General features: G+C 43.5%; 1 protein-coding gene across 1 annotated transcript in view; it reads left to right on the forward strand.

Annotated features, from left to right (window-relative positions):
• ADAMTS12 (ADAM metallopeptidase with thrombospondin type 1 motif 12) overlaps positions 1-8672 on the forward strand; it is a 163625-nt gene extending 154953 nt beyond the window's left edge. The window contains exons 21-24 of the mRNA XM_062017960.1: positions 1791-1964; positions 3531-3677; positions 5391-5544; positions 7295-8672. Coding sequence (XP_061873944.1) covers positions 1791-1964; positions 3531-3677; positions 5391-5544; positions 7295-7530 — 711 coding nt within the window. The 3' untranslated portion in view covers positions 7531-8672. The remainder of the gene's footprint in view (positions 1-1790; positions 1965-3530; positions 3678-5390; positions 5545-7294) is intronic.
• Positions 8673-24046: the final 15374 nt, after the last annotated feature.

A 24046-nucleotide genomic window follows, 5' to 3' on the forward strand; every position in this document is an offset into this window, starting at 1 on the left:
ATAGTGTCAAAGACTTTACTAAAGTTCAGGTTGACAATACCCACAGCCTTTCCCTCATCCACCTTGTTGCAGAAGGAGATCAGGTTAGTCAAGTAGGACCTACCTTTCCCAAACCCATACTGACTGGGTCCATTCACCTTGTGATCGCATATGTGCCCTATCATGGCACTTGAGATAGTCTACTCCATCATGTTCCCCAGCACTGAGGTCAGGCTGACAGGCCTGTAGTTCCTAGATCCTCTTTCCGTCCCTTCTTGTAGATGGGTGTCACATTTGCCGATCTCCAGTCTGCTAGGACCTGCTGAGTGAGCCAGGAGTGCTGATAAATGATAGAAAGTGGCTTGGTGAGCACTTCTGCCAGCTCTCTCAGTGAGTAAACTATTCTAATCTCAGCCCATGGCTTGTTGGGTTTTTTTGCCTTTATTCTCTTCCCCCATCCCACTGAGAGCAAGAGTAGTGAGCAAACAGCTGTGTGGTGCTTAGATATTGGCTGGAGTTAAACCATTACACTTATTACTTGCTTCAAAACATTTTTATGTCACCTTATCACAGTAAGATGGCTATATTCCCCTGCTAATATAGTAAAGCTTTCTTTGCTCTTTTTCTGTTATCTAATTGTTCCTGTAATTCAAAAAATGTGCTTCAGACTAGATCTTGCAGTCTTAAGTTTAATACTAAATATAATTTACATGCATTTGGGGGCTGTGTGTACACAGTTTCTTACACAGTCCGTTGTTCTTATCTGGAGGGACAGAAGCTTCTGTGAACAAGAACATGGTCTCCTCTCCCATCTATCCTTCAGGTATCTGGAAAAGTGTTGTATTCAGTTTCCTTGTTCAACTGAAGAATGCTTATTTATGCAAAGGAGAACAACATAAGTTGTTATGTTGCATCATGACAGTAAAGATGAAAACTTATCTGAGTTGTGGTAGAACTGGCTTGAATTCTGGGTGAAGCCAAAATAATTAAATGTGTATTTTTCTGTATCCTCAAGGCAGCAAGTTCAGTTCTTCCTCAGCAGCAGAAGAGGTCTTAGGCTTTGGTAGGTGGGGACACAACTTGGTGTATCAGGCCTTGGAGCAAGCATTGTGGAGAAATAAGAGACTGGAAGAGCTCATGTAGCTCGCCAGTGCTCCAAGCCGAGGAACAATTTCACAGGCTGTGAGTGAGACTCAGGATGTCTCTTCTCTCCTGTCACACCCAGGCTGCTTGTAGGGTATGGATCCAGCTGGTGCCACAGAGGAGTGAGGAAGTAAAAACTGCTCCTGTGGGATGAGTCCAGCATCTCCCAGTGGTATCAGCAGCAGCTGAAGTCTTTGTGCTAAGACAAAGGGCATTGCCTGAGCAGTGCCAGAGCAATCTGCTGCCATGGACACTGACTTCTCCCATCGTTGAATGAGAAATCAACTTATTCATCAGTGTCTCTTTCTTCCCTCAGAAGTGGCTAGAGAGCCGACAATTTCCCTGCATACTCGATTTGTTTGCTGTATTTATTGCATCATGACATTTTGGGGAAATAGTTGGCAAGATTTCCTAATGAATTACACAATTATGTTATTAACAGAGGTTCCACTGAAGAAAGGGAAATATTCGTATGATGTGTTCTGATTTACTGTGGTGAAAACCACAGATTTTATGCCTAACAACAGATTGTTGTTGTGGTAAACTGAAAATTCCCTCTGTGAGTCAAGTTGATAAAAGGTGAGGCTGTCCTCCTGTGTGACTGGGAAAGGGACAGCTGCTCAGCAGAGCACCGTTTGAAGATGTCTCCCTTTCTGCTTTGTGTACAGTGCTCCGCTAATTGCAGCGGCGGTTTCAAGGTCCGAGATGTTCACTGCATTGATGTTCGTGAAAAGCGACTCCTCAGGCCTTTTCATTGCCAATTACTCGGATATAAACCACAACTCAACACCAGTTGTAACACGGAGCCTTGCTTACAGTGGCACGTGGACCCATGGAATGAGGTATTGTTCCTTAAAAGAAGGTTTGGGAATGAGCTGTCAGTTAACAGTGACTGTTAGATCCCATGGTCTTAGGTAAACTTTCACCCAGAGGAAGACACGCAATACCACTCCGAGGCTCTGCAGACCATGTGTATAGTTTCTGCAGAAATTGTCACAGACATTGGTAGACTTCCCAGAATCGTTCTCAGGGATTGCATGTGATACACAGCTAGAGCTGTAAATTACCATACACTGAAAGAGGGAAGCAGATGGCCCAGGAGATTTGTTTTAGCCATCCTACCGGATCAGAAAATGGTTCATTCAGACTGATCCCTTTTGCTGTCATTTTAATGTTGCCTTTTCATTATGATTAATTTAGAATTTTCCTTTAAATTTTTTGGCTGGAATTTTATGGGGCCAGAGACTGAGGTCAGACTGAAGATAAATCTGACTTTTGGGTCACTTAGTCATATAGATCTGCAAGAACAAACGTACAGGCAGACAGGCACATATTTATGTCAGCTAAAGCATGTGGTCAGATTACGTTTTAGTGTTTACTCCCATTAAAAGCAGCTTTGGAGAAAGTGCCCGTGAACGTAATGCATTTGGATTTAAGGGAGGTGATCACACCACATCCTTACAGGCCCCTGACAAATCACACCTGCAATAAGGAGACCAGGGTGTGAGTTTCCTGTCAGAGCGGTCAGCAGGGGTTGAAAAAAATGAAGAGTAGCCAAATGACCGCACTTGTTTCATCCTTGTCCAAACTTGGCCATTGCACTTGTGCTAAGGATATGGGAAAGAACTGGACTGAAAAGGTCCATTTCTCCGATATCAGCTTAGATCCTCTGTCCATAGGGGTGCGATTCCTTGTAGGACTGGAATAATACATTACTCAGATAATATCTGGTCCTTTATTTCATGTCAGAGTATGAAATCCTTTGTGCATTTCAAGCAGGGTCTACTGCAGACCTAGTGAATAATAGAAAAATATCAATTGGTAAGTAATATTAGAATGTGGACAAAGGAATGTTTTAAAAATAACACAGGTCACTGTCTTTGTGTGACACTTATTGCGAAGTAGTTAGTTTATTGTATGGATTGGGTGAATTTTAGTGTCTCCAGCCACCTCATTAAAATGAGATGTTGCATCTCATGAACATTATCTTCAGTAAATATTACAGATTAACCTTGCAGACATGTAACCTCTTGTTAAAAAAGTTACTTTTGCCCATGGAGCATTGCCTGTTCTATGTTGCCACTTCAATGCTGTCCTATATTCCTTGTATGTCAAGAGCATACTTGTTGGTAGGAGCTTTCTTACAAGTATTTCAGATCAATAATGCCTTCTTCCTTGTCTGTTTCCAAGCTTATGATGAAATAAATGCCTCAGTGCGGAGGTTTCCTTCAAATCTGGGCTGCAAGACTTGACATGCAGTCTAGCCTCTGCGTCGTTTTAAATCACATGAGACACTGACATGCTCCTTGTTACCTGTGGCTCCACATTTCTAAGTGAAGAACATCTCTTTCTGAGTTCTCATCCATTCCCATCTCTCTCCTCATGGGTTTGTGCACCTCTTTTGTTAGTGTTCAAGAACATGTGGTGGTGGCCAGCAGAAGCGACACGTCTACTGCCCTGAGGAAGGCCACTGTGACTGGACAAAAAGACCTGATGCCATTGCACCGTGTAACAGGCAGCCTTGTACACAGTGGATTAACCAGGCGTGGGGCTCGGTAGGATTCAATTCTTTTTTTGTTGTGAGTTGGCCATATGTGATCATTTTATCCACTTGTCTGTGAACCTGCATGCCTGTGGCGGTATAGTGTCTTACCCACAGCTGGAGCTGCAGTGGGAAATCTGTTGGAAATCTTAACATTTCAGAGCCAGCCCATCTCAGTTCCTTCGGGTGATAGGCACAGTAGCTTTCACTTCTTGTTGTTGCATAAGATGTTGTTGGAGGGCTGAGGTTTATTTTTTTTCCCTTTTCTAATAAGAAAGGATATAACATTGACATTCTTTCATTAATCCTCTGACATTTTCCACTGCTTGAGCCTGTTGCAGGGTGAGGTCAGGGTGGCCCTTAAAGCAGGTTTTTTGAATATTGGACTTCCCCACACAAATAGAAATCGTGAATTTTGGTTAATAGTCTTCTATTTTGGCATCTGGAAATGTAATTGACAAATATGAGGTGGATCTTTTGAGAACTTTCCGCTCTCTGTGATCCATTTAGTTATAAAGAAACTGGTATGTCTAATAAACCTTGCCCTTCAGTTTCCTTAGTAAATGTATTCATACAGTACAAATGCACCAGCAGAAGAGAACATTGAAAGAACACCAAATGCCAGGAACCACAAATAGGGAAATAATGAAGAGTCATTTAACAGAGAAAATTTAATGAGTTGGTTTTGACACATAGCCATTAGATGAGATATAAGTATGAAGAACTGTAGAGTTAGTGTAACTCTTAGCACTTAAAAATGGAAGTGCAGATGTTGGGACATGCATAAAATAAGCAGCTGAGTACCAAAATGTATAGCAACTGTTTTACAGATTTATTAATCCCATTTATTTTACTTTATTTTTAAAAACTATATTAAACATTAGTCTAAAGTTGCCACAAGAGTACCTAAAGTCTTCTAATGTAAATCACACCAGTAATATTGTCTCATACATAGAGAAATACTTAGAGAGGGGATAATTTGCAAAAAAAGGAAAGAGATACCAGTCCTGCCTTCATCTCTTGCACTTTGTTAGCTGGCATTCTCATTCTGCTGAAGAATTTATCTCGCTGGCCGCTATTTATCTGCAGAGAAGAAGAATTCAAAATTAACTGGAATTCTCAGACACAATGGGATGTCGTAAGAATTAAGTGTATTTGTGAAATAGTACAGGAACGAGTTTTGAAAGTATTATTTCTAATGGCCATCTGTGTGCAGCCAGAACAGGCGTCTGGCAGTTGTTCCATGGTCATAGAGAAAGGGCAACCACAGTTTAAATATCAAAAAGAACAAAACGTCTCACTGGGTTTTTTTTTTTAATCTTCAGGTTGGTCATTTCTGGACTTAGTGTTGCAATTGATTATTCATGTTTAACCTAGATGGTGAGAAAACACAGGAAACAAAAAACGTCAGTGTGCAGGACTAACCTGATTTACCACTCTCTTGCTTCGTAGGATTGGGTTTTCAGATCATCCTCTGTAGAAAGTAGTCCCATCACCCTGGTTATACATTCCAAGGTGCTGTGTTTACATGAGATACCTCTCTGCCAAATCTGGCCACAATGCACCATGGAGGTGTCTAGAGAGTTCGCTTCACAAAGTACATGAGTGTCATCGGTTCTGGATCATATGGCATTTTTAGTTTCCTGCCACATTACAGCTCAAATATTGGCATATTATACCACTTCCACATTAAAAACTTTTACATACTTTAAAATCGCTCTTTCAGTGCACCGCTTCCTGTGGAGGAGGCATTCAGCAAAGAACTGTGACGTGCATGAACACAGAAATGAACGAAACGGAAGATGATGGTATGTGTAAGGATAAACCCAAGCCCACAGAGTATCAGAAATGTAATCTGCAAGAGTGCCGGAAAAGTACAGGTATGACAACGTGCGTCAGCCGGTTTCCACAAAGCTCTCCATTTGTGCTGAGATTCTGAAAAAACACTGTGAGCAGAGCGAATTTATCAGCCTACTGTGAATGCTGCAGATTCAGTAATTGTAGGTCAGCCCGACCCGCCACTGTTCAGCTGTGCTGTTGGCAGAATCATTGTTGTCGTGTTCTTCAGCCCCACCGGCCTTGTGCTGCCATGATGGGGAACGCAGTTCTCTGAGCAGATGTGCCTGATTTAGGATGCCACAGCTAAATGAACAGGTCCGCTTCTATTGTCCGTGCCAGCTAACTCACAGGCAGCTTTGAGGGCTGTGGGAGGAAATGCTGTGAGTCCAAACAGATGCTGTTTCTTACAACAGATGCTCCTATGGGAATTGCAGATTCTGGACTGGGAGTATAAGCAAGCAAATTGAGACAGACACGTTTTGTAGGAAAAATCTGACTGGTAGTGAACCCAGATACAGTCTCAGCACTATGAATTCAGTCTCCCACAGAGTAATACTGTCTCCAAAATTAAGAGGTGGAGAGAAGTCCTTTTGTGACTGAGAGTGTCCTGTACCTCGTTCCTTCAAGAGTACAGGAGCCCAAATGTGTAGACAGTTAATAGCCCAGTAAAGAAGCGAGGAGGGAGGAGCCTTACAGAAGGCTGCCATTTTAGTATTCTATGTACTGCAAGTGTCCAGCAAGTATGCCCAGGTAAGAAGAAAAAGCCCAGAGTCTTTCTGGATGAGCCTTCAAAAGCATTTTTCCCTCGTAGCAAGTGCAGATCTGGGATAGGTTTGAGACTGATGTGTCACTCCTTCTGCTTTTCAAAGGCAGTGTCTCCAGAAATGACATTAGAAGATGCTACTTAGGGAGAATACAGGAGTTTAGTCCTTTCCTGTATTTGAGTTCCATGATATCCCTCCCACATTCTCAGCTGACATATTAGCACTATTAAAGTCACCCCTTTCAGTGCCTTTTCGTTTAAGTCTATGGAATGTTTTCCATTAATATGTTGCTTTTTTTTTTAGCCTGTTACATTGTCTGCTTTCACCCTGTCCTGTGGCAGCTAGTTCCAGAGGTTTACAGCCTGCATTTGTTTGTTTTAAACTACCTTTATAGTATTTTCATGGAGTTTCCCTAGATCTAGTGTTGAGGGGCTTTCTGAGCAACGGCCTTGCATTCGGCCAATCCACCACCTTCCTGCTTTTGCAAACCTTGACTCTGCTTCCTAGCCACCTCTTCTCACATCTGAGGACTCTTATTTTGTAATACTTAACTAAATCTGACACATCTCAGTGTGTTAAAGCTAGCACAGACCTACCAGCTACTGGTGCTACAGAACTTGAAGTACAGTCAGGCTGAACAGGTAGTTGCGCATGCCTGCTCTGCTTGGCTCTGCTGACTAGGAAGATACCTGACTCCCAAAGCGTTGTTCCTGGACTTTCTCTAGCAGTTCTTAAAAGGAGAAACATTAAAGTGAAAAACATGGATTGGCTATGTCTACTAAACAGTAATGAAAGAGTGCTGTATTTTCCAAGACAGAAGGTCACATGAAGTTTAATAGAGCCTGTTCACTTAAGTCCTAAAATTTCAGGAGGATCATGCTGACCCGTCATATGAAGGAAGAGCAAGCCATCATAAATAACAGCCTTAACAGACACGACTGTCTGGCACAAAGCAGTTTAAAATTCTAGAAATATAGATAATTTGTCAGCAAAATATAGCTAATTCTTCTCCTCTTCTTCACCACAGGGCTACCCTGCAGCAAAGACCAGCTGTCGATTCACTTCTGCCAGAGACTGAAAGGCATTGGCAAGTGCTTGCTGCCATCGATACAGACTCAGTGCTGCTTCACATGTAGCCAGCCCCGAATTCGTAACAAAGAAAGATACTGGGATCAGCGAGGCCTCAAACAGCAAAATTACACTAAATCTAGAAGAAGGTCGCCTCAAAACCAAGAAAACAATAACCAAGCTGCTCGGCACTAGTTTTTTTTTTATCTAGTTGCTTTGGATAGGGCTTCTCTCCACAGGTTTTTTGTTCCCTCTGTCTTCTTCTGAACTATCCAACATAAATGGAAATCCGTGATCCAAACGGGGAAAACACATCCCTTAAGGTTATCAGTCCTAATTTACTGCTACAAATATGTCTCTGCAAAAAGTCCAAAGTTTGTAACGTAGTTTGCCGTGTACCAGCAGCTAGTACTTCTTAGACATGTATAGGGGCTAGAAACAAGCTTGCAAAAACTTTTTGGTTTTTAAGATGAATGTTTCACTTGTTCTTTCTCCCATCTCTTTTCCAAAACCCACTTGAAACAGCAGCACCACTTACTCAAGATGGCAGAGTGAAAGCAGCTGACAGAGCAGCAGACACAGATGTGAGCTGTGGGCCAAATCCCTCACTTACTTTTCTGTCATTAGGAATCAAGGTGAACTGGCAACGTTTCTGTAAATTATTTGTTGCTCACTTCATAAATTTAAAAGCATAGTTTTACAATAACTGATTATAGTGTGCAGACTGAATTGAAACATTGGCTTTTTCAAAAGAAGAAATGTTCATGTAGAACCTCTAAAGGATGCCTCAGCAATACCCTGTCCTGGCCAGCTTTCTTGTGCTACGAATGTCTTACTGTAGCCTGAAAACCCCACCAAGCTAGGATGTTAACTTTCCAAACACGTTGAAAGCAACTTTTCTTGTTACCATGAGAGCAAAGCATCTACCACCTTAATGGATAGCTGTTCAGTTTTAGAGCTATTATTTAATCCACCATCTCCTGGTAGAGTGTAAGCCCATGTTCACAAGAGTACCCTGTCATCTCATTTACTACAAACTTTTTCCCAAGTGCAAGTCCTTCATCATGGTGAGGTTGTCTGGGACAGAAGCCTGAGACCCAGAGTATCTGCATAGCTCTGTGCCTCAGGCATTAGGAGAACACTAACCAAATAATATATCTGTTTTGCTATTGAAGAAAATGGCAGAACAAACTCGAGGGAGACCAGACCAGATGCTTTGAAGCAAACCTGTCAGTTTTCAAAAGAACTGGTCAGAGGCTGACATTTAGATTCCTTTAAAATTCAGTAGGTTTTGGGCACCTTGGTTCTTCATGCTCTTTTGAAAATCTCAGATTTACTCCCTAGCTACCTGACAATTGAAGATTGTAATACAGGAAAATATCACATTCTGTGCAGGGTAGAGTGAGACACATAGCCCTTGAACCCAGGTATCACTGTGGTTACAGAGCTATGAATAACAATAGCCCTGTTTCTAGACAGACATTTGTGAAAGTGAATAGAAATATTTAGGCCTTGCTATAATGTATTAACCTAATGATGGCCACAAGTCTAATTGTCCTTTTTCATGGTTTTGTGGCCTTTAGGTAAGTACTGCTTTCACTTGAAGTCTCTGGGAGTTCAGGATATGCAGCATGGTAAGGGTGGCTTTATGAACCTCTGTGATGGCCATGTAACCTCAGTTATAGGTGCTGATAAAACTTACAATCCACTGTTAAAACTATGGTGCTAGTAAAACAGATGTGGGGGATGACTTACAATGGTGCGTGTGCATGCATGTGTGTATGTAGCATACGTGCACATACTCTTAAAATAATACATGTCTTTGGTGTTGCTGGCCAATGCCTGACATGCTTTTTAAGCTTCACAGTGTGCTTATGTCCTTCTGAAGCCCTGAATGGCTACTGACCCTTTGAGCAATAGAAATCTGGGAAGTTCGTATTCCACTGGACACAGAAATACTGAGTCACGTGAAGGAGTGGAGGTATTCCATTTGATTCAGGAAGCATTTGAGCAGAACTTGGCCTCAGGCTGCACTGGGCAGAGCCTGTACTGCTACACCCAAGGCAGTTCTCTGATGGCCAAACAACCTAGACTGATGTTCTCAGAAGCATCTTCTAGAAGGACAAAGTTAGATTCACTTCAGAGTCAGACTTGTCTGTGCTCAGCGGTGCCTGCAACGTTTTATCCACAGAGGTCAGCAGAAGTGGGCTGTCAGGTATGTGGGCTAATGAGAAAGGAGCTGGCTGAATGGATGTGGTGCCGGTGGAAGAAGTGCCTGGGAAGGTTGTCCTTTGCCCTGCTCCTTGTGGTTAGTGTGGAGTAAAACCATTTCTGGCTTCATTCTTCAGGGAGCTGTAATTTCATTTAAAATAGATAAAAGTGAATAAATTACATTATGGACATTAATCAGAGTAATCATTCCACCCAGGGAAGCACAATTGTCACTGTTGCTCAGCTTAAAACTTTAGGGAAAAGACTGTGACAACAACATGAACTGTTTCAATAGAGCAGTGCCACTGCTGTATTTTCCGTAGGTTCTTACATTAACCTCATCAGCTTATCTCTTCTCTGCTAATAATATCTGTAGTCATCTTTCCCATTCATTTAGCAAGATTCCGTACTTACAACATAACTAATTTTAAGTAAAGGTGGATTTATGATCCTAACCCAGCTGGTCATTATTCTAAAACCTGAATAGAGTATTGAGTGCGAGGTGTAAGATTACCACGTTAGCCTGAGACCGTCTGTTTCAACAGGTTGCTCAGGAAAAGAAATGTGTATTTGGCACACTCACTGCTTGCTCTAACATTTCAAGATTTAAAAAGCAAACTATGATGACATACTTGTTTCAAGCTTCAATAAATGGCATTGCTTGTGTCTGATGTCTCTGATGTTTTATGTTTCCAGTGCAAGAAGGTTCATAAGATGGAGTTCCAAGGGGAAAAAAACTTAGAAAGTACCTTTTCTATTCCAGGGGGAATGCTCCTCATTTAGGTTATTTTGATACGTGATTTTCCAATGTAAAAGAAGTCATAAACAAAGGGTGAGTGGAAAAGTTGCAGCATGAGGCATGGTGCTAAGTAAAAATACACCTTAATAGGCTTGGTTGTTTCCTATAAAATAGATGAATCTTACCCCTTCTTGTCCAAGCAGATGTGCCTTAGCTCCTTGGCAGCAGATACGTGCGTGTCTATTGTGGGATGTGTTTGTGTTCCTGAAGAGTTGTATACAATGTGATCAAGCTCAGTCACCCACCTAGAATCTTTCCAGTACTCAACATTTTGTAAGTACTGCTGATGCCCAGAAACATAAGCACATTGACCCTGTTCCTTGGCATGCAGCCCAGGCATAGGAGCTAGGTGTATGTGCTTGGGTGGGTAGAGAGCATCCCTGGCTTCAGAACACCCTATGGAAGCTGCAGGAATTTGCTCCCTCTTGCCTCACACAACGTGGATCTGCGGCCCACAGGGGCAACAGCCCACACAGATGCTGTAAGGGAGATGAATGAATTTAATTGAGAAACGGATTGAAGCTCTGTCTACTTTGCAAAGGCTCATTAAGCATTCTCTGGAAGACCTGTTGCACCACATACAGCCTGATCAGCAGTTTCTGCTGCCTGCTGCACCGTGTGGTGAGGCTTGCTGCACTTCGTTGGCCTGGGCAAGCGTGCTGCAGCCATCAAAGGAACTGCTTGTTGGCTTCCTGGTATCAGCTTGAAATTAAGCCAGCACTCAGGGAAAACATTGCGCCTGTGGCTCTAGTGATTCCCTCTGATACTAGAACTCTGGAGATTTCTCATTCTTTTCTAGCTCTATATCCCTGTTCTCACTTGCTATTTTATATATAAGCATGATTTGAGCTGAAGTTGCAGGCAAAGAGTTAAAAAATGTTTAAAAGTGCTAGTACTCGCTTATCTGTTGTGCAGACACCTGGAGGCAGAGGCCTTAGGAATCAGCCTGAGAAGAAACTCAGAGAGTGAACCAAAGGCCAGATGAGTGTCCTCAGCATCAGCTCAGAATAACCTGTGCATCCAGTTGGGTTCAGCAGAGGGAGGGTCTGTTCTCACGCTCCACAGCCGAAGCAGGCTGGGCAGTGATGTGTGTAGGGGTGTCAATCTCAGTGCTACCCACATCTGAAAATAGGTACTTTGTGGTATCAAGGCACAATCAGAACTAGGCTTTTTCAGCAGGAGATTTCTAGGTGAATGGGCTTCTCTGCCAGCAGAAGCACACTTGCGTGGTGATGGGATGAGGTGAGGAAGATGTTGGGATTTGAGGAGTGTCATTTAATACAGCAGCACTGGTAGATGGTGATTTTGTGGATACAGACACACAGTACACTGGAGACTTAGGAGGGTGAAATTTCAGCCCTGTTGAAGTGAATGTCCTAGATGTCCTCGTTTTCAGTGGGTTATCCTGTTTCCCTGGAGAACAGAACTTTGTGCCAGACACCTCTCTTTTTAGTGGAGATACTGATCCAGCTGTGTTTACAGGGACTCATTCTGCTACAGGATGGTGTTTATTAAGAAATGTGGTTTATTGCTGCTGCCCAGCACTGCAGCCTACCCAGCCCTTGCACCTGCAGATAGTAAAAGATGAGGAGCTCTCACAAGGATACTGCTTATTTCTGTGACTGATTGATCTCAACCTCCTCCGTTCTCTTGATGAGCAAATCCAGATATCCCCAGCACCCCCACAGGAACAAATATGTTATCCGAGGAGTACTAGCCCCTCCAGCAGACACGTTGGTGGCAGCAATGTGAACCAGGAGGACGAGCAATAACTATAGTACCTTCAGAGTGGCCAACCATCTTCTGTATGCTGAGGTGCCAGGGCTTTGGGAGGAATCTGTGGTGAACATGTGGAAAGCAGGAAGTCATCAAATATGTGGGCTGCCATCGAATACCTGCTTGAAAGACAGTCAAATTGAAAAGAAAACATACCAACGTTCTTGAGGGATTCTGCTAGTTCACTGTTACCGTTATGAGTTAGATGTAGCTTTTACTAAAGTGAAGATTTGGAACCGAAGAAAATAGTTACTTGGAGAGATTGGGTGTTTTGGGGCGGCAGTTCTTTGCTAGACCTTTGGAGTTACCTCTATCTCTGCCATGTCACAAGCAGAAGATGGTCCTTGGCAATTGTCTTCTCTGCTGAATTTGATGATTCAATGGCTTTGGCTGGGGGCTGAGACATGGTATCACTTATACTAACTGTGGAGAACAGTACTGCTAGCTCTCATGAAGTCCAATGAGTCAGAGGCCTGCCCCAAAGCCTGGTCTGTGAGAGACTACTGTCTGACTTGCCTCCATTTGAAAGGGAAGGACTTGAGCTAAGCTTCCTAATTACCAGAGCAAAACAGTGCCTGAAGCACTCAGCAAAGGACGTGGTGTAAGTCAGCTGTTAGTATCCCGTAAGGGCAGAACAGAAACTCTGAATTCCCTCTTGTTTAGCGTGAAGTCTCAGTAAATGAAAGAACGGATGAACCTTGGATTTTAAACCTTTATGGATTGTCCTGGATTTGAGTAAATAATATCTGCTAGCAAAAAGATGATGTGCATGGTGTTTACAGGCTGAGGGGTGCTGGAAGCAAGAAAAGGCTGCATGTAAGGTCAAACCAGTTCCTTGCAAATGAGATACTCAGGCAGATGATGGTCACTGTATATGTGAAAGTTTCAAGGTTCTGCAGCAGTAATCCCTGGGATGTGTACAGTCAATCAGTGATGCCCTCTTTTAATGCCACATCTGTGCTCCTGCATGCGGGACAGCCTGGACAAAGGGCACCGCCGTTCACTGTAGTGCTGCTGTTAGGGGAAATCCCTGCTGCAAATGTTGGCACGATGGAGCGATGGCAAATGTGGCTTTGGGTGAGGGTATTGAGTGCACTCTCAGTAAGTTCGCTGAGTGGTAGCACAGACCTGCTGGAGGGCAGGAAGGCACTTCAGAGGAACCTGGACGGGCTTAATCAATGGGCCAAGGCCAACTGTATGAGGTTCAACAAGGCCAAGTGCCGGATCCTGCACTTGGGCCATGACAACCCTCAGCAGCGCTAAAGGCCTGAGGCAGAGTGGCTGCCCAGAGGAAAGGAATCTGGGGGTGTGAATTGACAGGCAGCTGAAAATGAGCCACCGGTGTGCCCAGGTGGCCAAGAAGGCCAATGGCACCCTGACGTGTGTCAGAAGTAGTGTGGCCAGCAGGACCAAGGAGGTGATTGTCCCCCTCTACTCAGCACTGATGAGGCCACACCTTGAATACTGTGCTCATTTCTGGGCCCCTCACTACAAAAAGGACATTGAGGTGCTGGTGCATGTCCAGAGACAGACACCAGAGCTGGTGAAAGGTCTGGAGCACAAGTCTGGTGGAGAGTGCCTGAGAGGACTGGGGTTATTCAGTTTGGAGAAAAAGAGACTGAGAGGAGACACAATCACTCTCCACAACTGCCTGAAAGGAGTTTGTAGCGAGGTTTGATTTAGTCTCTTCTCCCTTGTAATGCATTATAGGACATGAGGAAATAGGTTCAAGTTGTGCTGTGGGAGGTTTAGATAGGACATTAGGGTTGCTAAGCATTGGAACGGGCTGCCCAGGGAGGTGGTGGAGTCACCATCCTTGAAGATATTCAAAAGACATGTAGGTGAAGTACTGAGGGACATGGTTTAATGGTGGGCTTTGCAGTGTGAGGTTAGTGGTTGAACCTGATGATCTTAAAGGTCTTCTCCAACCTTAATGATTCTATGATTGTATGACTGGGAAAGCTCCAGTGTGAGGGAAGCTGGTTAATGAACTAGAGAGAAGGAACGCTTTCTTACAAACCCATGAACACACTGTGAATGGGAGTGCAGGGAATTTTCAAGCAGCCCATATGCTGAGTCACATAGATAGCAAGCATGGAGAGACTATATTTTATGTCTGTTCTCTTACATCTGTTACCTGTGTCATGCAATAGCTTAACTAATGAAGCTTGAGATTAAATTACCTCTTACACACTATGTTTGCTTGGAAGTATACCATTTGGTTGGTTGGTTCTGGAAGTAAAAATATACTGTCAATATATATAGGAGATGGAATCAGGCTCATAACAAACAGTGCTGGGTTATGAAATTATTGTGCATTACTTGCAGCACCTAATTGAATGGTGATTTTCTTTAGAGAAAAACTGCACATTCTTTTCTGTGTGTCCCCATCTCTACACCCAGCCTTCAAAGGACACAGTTCTGGCCCTCATAGTCAAAGCAAGTCACTGGGATAACTAACACACTTGAAAGATGAGTGAGGTTCTGCTCTAAGTTCTGCCAAACCCTGCGCCCAGCAGCCATGGACCTGAGTCAAAAGTGACTGACCTTGCTCCTCCTGTCTATCTGTAAGCCCAGCTAAGTCCTTGGTTTCACAGCCATGTAAAATTAACGTTATTGCATCCGAGCTGATGGGGAGTCATGAGCATCCCCAGGCTCCAACATGAATGAGGAGGTTGCTTACAGCAGATATTCCCCTCATTAGCAAGAGCTTGCTACATGTGAGCTGGAAGCTGGCAATACCCTCCTGGGTCATTTCTATTCTATTTCTATATTCTATTCATATTCATTCTCCTTCATTTCTATTTATGCCTGTCTTCCAAGTGTGTGTTTAGGTAAGGAGGCAGAGGGGATGTTGCAGCAGCCAGATGCTGCTGAAGTTGACAGGAGCAGAATATGTCCTGGTAGTTATTGTATTTATGCATTCAGCTAACTTGATTTAGGGTGAAGCTTCCTGCTGGCTCTTGCTCCCATCCCACAAGGAACATATGGTCTGATTGACAAAGGTGCTTCATTTATATGGGGACCCTGCTGGGAGCAGCCAGCACTGGCATGAATCCTGTGCAAGGATGCTGGGGCTTTTCATCTCCTGCTCCTTTGCCTCTCACTCAGGCTCAGCTTCAGTCCGCTTGACCTACATTCACCCTCCAAACAGGAAATATGTCTTTCACACTTCATCGGACTGCCTATATCCAAAGGAGTGGTAAGATGGGGAATGAAAAACATTCACTACCAAGCTCAAGAAATCCTTTGAGCAATGCATGTCTCTGGGTTCACTGACTGTTGGTGTTACAAGCATGTGAGGAGGCAAGAAGTGTCCACTAATATAAAGGAAGCTTTGTCCAAGGAGCTTTCATCCTGCTGCTGTGACTGACATGCCCATGACCCTTATTGGATCTGAAACTGCAGAAAGGTAATCAAGACTGGAGTTGAAATTCTCCATCTTCTGCAGCCAGTCACCCTTGCCCTAGGTGCCAAAGTGAGATTGTCTGTGCAAATGGGAAGTTCTTGTTAAGCAGCAGTGGGGGGAAACTGCTAGAAGGTTTTGTTACTGGAAGGTGGAGCATTGGAGTGTTTGAAAACTTGGCACATGAGGTCGGGTTCCATGATGTCAAAACTCATAACTTGATATTTCTGATATAAAATGTCCTTTTGGGGAATGGTGCTGTTCACAGGACAGAGACTGCGTTTGGGTGGTTTGTGTGTCAGCTGCCTCTTGCTTGGAGTTCATACTTCAGTCAGGTAGCTTGGTGTGAGTGCTGTAAGTGCAAATTTGTGCAGGATGCTGGTAGTCCCTTTCCTGTCTCTTCTCTTAACAATTTTCCACTATGTAGTGGGAGTTAAGACAGCACAGACAGTATAATGTGACATTTAGGGCTGGCAGCTGAGAGCAAGGAGCAGCCTCCTCTCCCACACACAGGGAACAGTCTCAATTTCATCTTGACCCTAGATGAATATTTTTTTAAAATAGTCACTCATCTGAAAAAGAAACAGTTACTCAGAAAAGCTATTTATTTCCTGGTGGCCAGTCACATTGTGCTGGTTTTATACAGGAAATCAGCTGCACGCAGGGCTGACAGTTGTTGGTTTCATTGAAGTGTGTTTCATTAGCCAACAGCCAAGGCAAGCTGAATTGATCGAGTAAGCAATTAAACAAAAGTCCCCAAACAGATTTATAGGGTATGTCTGACTAACTCCCATTGTTTCTGCACACACAGGGCTGTCATGTGCTTGAGTCTCAAGACCGTTTATAGGGGGAACAATAAGATAAGTCTCTGAAGAAGGAACATTTTGTATCCTCTGCAATAGCCTGTGCCACCTTTCCCTCTTGGATAGGAGTTGCCTGCTGAGGTGGAAACATGCCATGCATGGAGCATAAAATCTGCTCTAGATTGGAGCTACATGGGCAATGGGTTTCTTTCACCTCTTTCACCACCTTTATTTGTTGATTTCCATTACATTTGGTGAATGACTGTAAATATTTAGCCTTAGATTAATGAATTAAGGCTGTTACCAAGAGGACTGTTGGATCCTTAACAGCACTTGTTCAGATCAAAGGAAAAGTATGTCCTTAATTTGAGCTATGTGGAGTCTGTGTCCCAGTGAAATGAAGACATCTTGTTTGCTCGTGAGTTGAGCTGCTAGGATGACTGAAACTCCTAATTAACCTCATGTTTCATTAATACTTATTTTCAAGCTTTTTTGCTTTTTGCTAGCTGCTGTATTTATACCTTCTGCTTCCAGCCTCAGGACTTTGCTCTTTCTTTCAGAGGCGGGAATAAGTGCAGCTTTCATAGAAATTATTCCACAGAGGGGTGCAAACTTTGGTCAGATCACCTCTCTGCTTTCCCTTAATGCAATAAATACACAGAGTTTTTTCAGATATTCCAAGGTGTAGTTAATGGACTTCAGTTTGTTCTGGTTTTGAATCCTTAAAAATCTGACTTTGAAATGCAGACACATAAATTTGCCTCAGCATTGCAAATCTGGTCTTGTCACTGCACACAGCATTGGTATTCTAGTAGCTTTTCAGGGTCAAATTAGACTTATTACAACTCTAGCATTAGGTTATAAACATATGCTCAGTTCGTAGTTTGCCATTGCTATGCTGCTGTTTTCTAATGTCACGAACTTCAGCTTATGTATGGCCTCTCATCTTTGCCTTTGGTTTTTCTTCCTTTATGAAAACAGATGTTCAAATTCCACTGGCTTTAGCAAGTGACCCAGTTCACTCTGTCTAACCAATCTCCCTCATTTACTGTCTCATCAATTTTTCTGTCATCTGCAAATATTTTCAGCTATGATTTTCTGTTTTCTTCCACCAATATTTAATGGTAGGATTCTCTTTCTACAGGAATGAAAGTGTTTGGTTGATGTTTGTGTCCCTTGTACATGAATTTTGTGATTAATTCTGAATATGCTTGTGTTTAACATTGTGGTAGTTTTTGCAATTGAAATACTGCATGAGGCAAAACAAAATTGTTACAGATATCTTTGGTCCAGCCCAACCAGGTTCATTGTCTGTTGGAAGCTATCTTAGAGTTGTGGCTTTTGCTAGGTTGGTTTGGCAAAAAGCAAGTTAGTATAAGCTATAGCCCTAACCTTTATCTTGCTTGAACTTTCAACATTAAGACACACTCAAAACATGTTCAACACCAGTTTTGAAATGTCTTTGATCTCAACTTTGTGTTAGCACAACCACTGAGACATCTTTGGATCAGCTAGGCGGATGCCATCTTAAACATCAAAACTGGGAAGAAACCGAAATGAGAGACTCGTAGAGGAGATGTATTGCATGACATGCTTCTCTGTTGTCTTTTGACACTTATGCATTTGAAATCATAGGAATTTTGAAAATGTAGTCAGCTGCTGTTCCAAACAGCTGCAGATCAGCATGGGAACTGCGAGACTCCAGGAATTTGTTACAGCAGAGGCAAAACTTCATTTGGCTTCTTTTCACACTGTCAGCTGATGTACTGATTGCAAAGTTTCAACTTACAGATGTTCCCAGGGCATCCTCTGAAGCTGTCTGCTAGGAACTTGCAGGCCCGGTGTTTACAGCTGGATGAAGCCTGACTGTGAATACACCTGAACTGTACAGAGTGAGGATGGAAGGTACTGATGTGTCTCCAGAGGTTACACACCTTGTTTCTGTAGACCGTGCACTGAGACACAGCAGTAAAAGACCTGTTGCTTCTCACATGTGACAGCAACAACAGACACCGCCAGTGAGTTATGTATGCTTGCAGCTTTTCTCCACAGTCATGTTGGAAAAGGTGCAGCCCAACTCCAGGCTGACACCTTGGTACACATGGGCATTAATCTAGAGCCTTCCTGCTCTTCTGCAGGGGATGTTTGCTGGCGATGACTCCTACAGACTGAAACCACATGGAGGAACGGAGGCTGGCAAGGGAGCAGGCTGTCCTTATAACTTCTTTAATTGAGCAAACAATCCTAAAGAAATCTGAAGCCAGGAACAAAGCTGCTTTTGATCTACGGAGACTAGTTTAGCTCAGTGATAGCTCAGAAGGAAAAGCATCTTGTTTTAGAAGCAGATCCAGCTACTGCTAGTTTAGAGGAGAAAGAAGGCAACTTGGAGTGCTGGAAGTTTCTGGGAGGAGGAGGCAGATCACAGTGACCTTGTTACAAATCCAGGTGCTCTTTGGACCTGCTTGCCTGCATAGTGCTGAGCCGTGACCTTTCTGGATGGACTCCAAAAGCATAGCTTGTGGTCAGGCAAAACATCCACAGCCAGCTCCAAAGCTGTGGTAGTTATTGATGGCTGAGAAAACAAAGTCAAAATATGTACAATTTTCTTAAGTTTTGTTGTCTCAGTGAAGCTCTTGACACTTTCCCCTTGTGCCACCACCGCATAAGCTTCTGAATAAGGACTTAATAATTTTGGTAATGTTTATCTTTGGTGATCTGAGATCACTCTTTGCTTAGCCATTTTATGACTGATAATACCACTTTCCGTATGAAATAATATCAAGTATTGGTTCAAATGTGAAAAGTCTATCATAACAGATGGATTCTGGATCTTTAGACAGTTCAGAACTGTGTCTGGTCAGGAGTTTTTTAATGGACAAAAAGATTTTATTCAACCATGGGAAGCTGAGAATTAATTTTTAAAAACTATATGTTTCAAAATACATAACATTAGAGAAAGTGGGGGTTTTTTCCATTGAAAAAGAGAATATTACCATCACTAACACTTTCCTTTCAAAGTACAGTCTTGGCAAAGCTGTAGTTCTCAGTGGAAAGATGACAAGCAATCAAAACCTTGACCCGTGTCTATTTATTTGACCCTGTGTGCAGTCCTAGCAACTACTTAGAAATAACACTGAACATGTTTCTGAAATGATGATGTTAACTCCAATATCCCATCTAATTTCCTTTCTGTACCTGCATTTCCCTCTCATAAAGACTGGATGAAGACTGCATGGTAACTGTTGAGCTGTTCTATCAGTCATTACTGTTGTTCACTGTTAAATATCCTTTATATGCTATGTGTTATATGGCACTGAATGTTATTTATTAACACACACAGATTCGAATTGTGATTTATGAAACTGACATCTCTAAGATCTGAACAGATCTAAAATAATGCATTGAACGTGATTTTATACTTCAAATACCAAGTCATGCAACTTCGAAGAGGCAGGGAAACTGTGCAGCAATTCATAAGATTTCCATCGCAGAAGCTTGCCCTTTTCACATTTTTTTAAATGAGAAACAAACCCATAATTGCTTTCCAATGTGTTTTTTCTTGAAATTCAATCCGTGTTCACAAAAAAAAGCTTTGTAAAGCTTTGGATAATTTTGAATGAAGCTTCAGATGTTCAGCTGAGGATGCCTTGGATGAGATTTGTATGACTGTAAGGTGCCGAATTTGAAAACTGCTCTGACAGTGCTGAGGGGTTTTTTCTGACAAATACCTGTGTGTGCATCCTTTTACAAAACCCTTTTCAGTCTCCAGCTTAACACTTCTAGCCACCGGCTGTTGATTCTGTTTCCATCACAACTGAAACAATGTGTTTTATTCTCCCTGATGTCATCATCTTTGTGTCCCTGCATGAGACTCCCTCCGGTATGTCCATGTGTCTTCCACTGTGGGTGCTGCACTCTCGGTGTGCCTCACCAGGCAAAGCAGAGGAGGAGGGATCCCCTCCCTTGGTCTGCTAGCAATGCTTGTCCTAATGGAGCCAGGATGCTGTTGGCCTTTGCTGCAGGGGTACATTGCTGGCTCATGTCCACCCTGTACACCAGGATCCCCGGGTCTTTCTCTGCAAAGCTGCTTCCCAGTTGATCAGCTCGCAGCCCATGTGGGTGCTGGGGGTTTTCTGCTCCTGGTTGCAGGACTTTGCATCTCCCACTGTTGAACCACCTGAGGTTCCTGTCAGCCCATTTCTTCAGTCTACTGAGGACCCTCTGAACAGTAATAGAACCCTCTGGTGTATCAGCAACTCCTCCCAGTGCAAACCTAATGAGAATGCAATCTGTCATGATACCTAGACCACTAATGAAGATGCTGAACAAGACTGGCCCCAGTATCAGCATCAGAGTACACCACTGGGCACTGCTGGACTCAGTGCTGCTAATCAAAACTCTTTTAGCCAAACAGTTCAGCCATTTTTCAGTCTACCTTGTGCCCACTTAACAAGTCCATACTTCGTAAGTTTGTGAATAAGTACATTATAGAAGCCAGTAGCAAAAACCCTACTAAGTTGAGCTAGACAATAGGAAAGAATTCAGGTAGGTGAAATCAGAATACTGATTTGCTTGACAAATGATAGCCCAGTAGACTTTGCCAGAGGTAGTTAAAGATGTACTCACAAAATTCTCTCTGCTGACAGTGCCCGTGGTTGCAACCCAAAGGAAAAAGCTTATAAAAAGCAAGTACAGACTAGACACTTAGTCCTTTGCAGGAGATAGGTAACTAAAACAAAAAAAAAGGGCCTATTTTGAGGAAATTCAGTCATCAGTCTTCTTGCTTCACATTTGCTAAAGGGTAACTGAGAGCCAAATGTTTGTAGCTGAGATGGAGAAAAGTAAAGCTTGTCTTGCACCAAGTTTTATCTGAGGATGAAAGCTATTGGGTTGCAGTTCTTTAATGAGATTTGATTTCAGAAAATTCTTGTGTACTTCTGTTACAGTAGTCAATCCTTGCCAAGGGTTGTGATGCTGCCCTTCCTGCCCAGTGCCTCCCCTCCAAGCAGCCTGTTTCCTGAGCAGCAATGATTCTTGTCAAGTATAAATGCCTTTTTTATGATGCTGCAGAAATTCAACAATAAGAAAGAGCTGAAGGGAGAAAAATATCTTCAGCTTCTGAAACATGCACTTGACACCCCCTCCTCACTTCCCTTAACCTCACAACAGCCAGGTACCAAAGGAACCAAAGGCCTGAGCTGTCAAGAACTGCCCTTGGAACCCACAAAAGGGCAGGGCACAGAGAGCAATGGAACAGAGAAAGCTGTGGGTACAGGGAGTCTCGGGCATCCCTCTCCCAGTGTGTGGTTTGACTATGAGCCAACCACTATGTCCCATAAATGTGACAGCCAGCGTGATCTGCCTTTGAGCTCTCCCTGTCAGCAGGGTGGCTGCATGGCTGGAATTTCCCACTGGGCTTGGACACCTCTCAAGGTTGCTCTTCAAAGCAAAAAGACCATAGAATGGTAAGGATCGGAAAAGACCTTTAGAGACCCCTGCAGAAGCAGGTTCACCTAGATCAGGTGCCACAGGACATGTTGAGGTGGGTCTTGAAGACCTTCAAGGAAGGAGACTCCACAGCCCCTCTGGGCAGCCTGTGCCAGGGCTCCCTCACCTCAACAGTGAAATAGTTTTTTCTTATATTTAAGTGGAACCTTTTGTGTTCCAGCTTCATCCCATTAGCCCTTGTCCTGTTGCTGGCTACTATAGAAAAGGGGGATGTCCCAACCTCCTGACACCCACCCTTTAGATATTTGTAAATGTTAATGAGATTCCCCTCTGAGTCTCCTCCAGACTAAACAGCCCCAGTTCCCGCAGCCTTTCCTCATAAGGAAGATGCTCCAATCCCCTGATCATCTTGGTGACCCTGTACTGGACTCTCTCCAGCACTTCCCTCTTCCCCTTGAGCTGAGGAGCCCAGAACTGGACACAGGACACCAGATGAGGCCTCATCAGGGCAGAGGAGAGTGGGAGAAGAACCTCCCTTGACCTGCTGGCCACACTCTTCTTGATGCATCCCAGGCTGCCATTGGCCTTCTTGGCCACGAGGGCACATTGCTGGCTCAGGGTTGGTTTATCATCAGTCATCACGCCCAGGTCTCTCTGCAGAGCAGATCAATCCCCAGCCTGTACTGGTGCATGGGTTTGTTCCTCCCCAGGTGCAGGACTCAGCAGTTGTCCTTGTTGAACCTCATGAGAACCTCTGCCCAACTCTCCAGCCAGTCGAGATCCTGCTGAATGGCAGCACAGCTACCCACAACCGATTGTGGCATTAGCCCAGTTTCAGTTCTCCCTGAATGACAATCAGGTGGCATACCAGACAACTCTTCCCTTCAGCAGAGACACCTCTCAGGGTTAAGAGACGGTAGTTGTTTGGCTTAAATAATTCAGTTTTCAATAGGATGAATCACTTAGAGTGTCCATGTTGTGTGATTTATTTTGCTGTTTGCTTAGGTTCATTTACTGGGGAAGGAACAACCCCAGGCACCAGCACAGGCTGGGGGTCGAACTGCTGAAGAGCAGCTCTGCAGAGAGACCTGAGAGTCCTGATTGATAATAAGCTACCCATGAGCCAGCAATGTGCCCTCGTGGCCAAGAAGGCCAATGGCAGCCTGGGATGCATCAAGAAGAGTGTGGGCAGCAGGTCGAGGGAGGTTCTGCTCCCCCTCTCCTCTGCCCTGGTGAGGCCTCATCTGGAGTCCTGTGTCCAGTTCTGGGCTCCTCAGCTCAAAAGGGACAGGGAACTGCTGGATAGAGTCCAGTACAGGTGGTATGTGTCAAGAGGATGAGGTGATGCTTTTTTTTCTGTCCAGTGATAGCACAAGGGGTAATGGACAAAAGCTATGACATGAAAGTTTCACTGAAACTTAAGGAAAATGTTTTTTCCTGTTCAGGTGAGGGAGCCCTGGCACAGGCTGCCCCAGGAGGGTGTGGAGTCTCCTTAGCTAGAGGTTTTCAAAATGCATCTGGACATGTTCCTATGTGACCTGATCTAGGTGAACCTGCTTTAGCAGGGTGATTGGACTAGATGATTTTTAGATGTCCCTTCCAATCCCTACCATTCTGTGATTCTCTGATTCTGTGAATATCATGACTCAATGGGAAGGTCTCCCTTACCTTTCTGCATCTCTAATCTCTGTGAAACAATTTAACTTGATTTTTCTTTATCTATTTCCTCCATGTAGTAGGGGATAGAATGAACCCTGCCATACATTTCTGTTAAGCCACTTTTGCTATGCCTTTGATGGTGTTTCTTTAAGTGATCAAAAACTCATCAGAATCCTAAATCAGGATCTGTGAGACAACTGCAACACAAACACTGAAAACCATTTGAAGGAGGGAAAAAGCAAATTGCTGTCTATTAGACTTGATGCTTTTGACTTTTCGAGTGGATAATATAGATTTCCTGCACACTCCAGAGCTGTGTAGTAGCATTTTCATTGCTCATACAACTGCTGAAGTTTCTCTAGTGGAATAGAACAGAAAGGAGAAAAACAGTCACTGGTAAATTACCAGAGAGAGAGATCAACGTTTTTTGAGTGGCTCAGAGTGATCTTCAGCCACCATTGGGATATCTACAGTAATAGTCGTAAACCAGGCTGCAAAAGCCTCTGCACACTTTCATCTGCCTCTGGGATTTTGTTTGATGATGATGTGTGATGAAAACTGCCTGCATGGTAGGTGCATCATGTCTGGAGGCCCTGCTGATGAACTGTG

The sequence above is a fragment of the Colius striatus genome, chromosome Z (assembly GCF_028858725.1).
Source record: "Colius striatus isolate bColStr4 chromosome Z, bColStr4.1.hap1, whole genome shotgun sequence".
Taxonomy (NCBI): domain Eukaryota; kingdom Metazoa; phylum Chordata; class Aves; order Coliiformes; family Coliidae; genus Colius; species Colius striatus.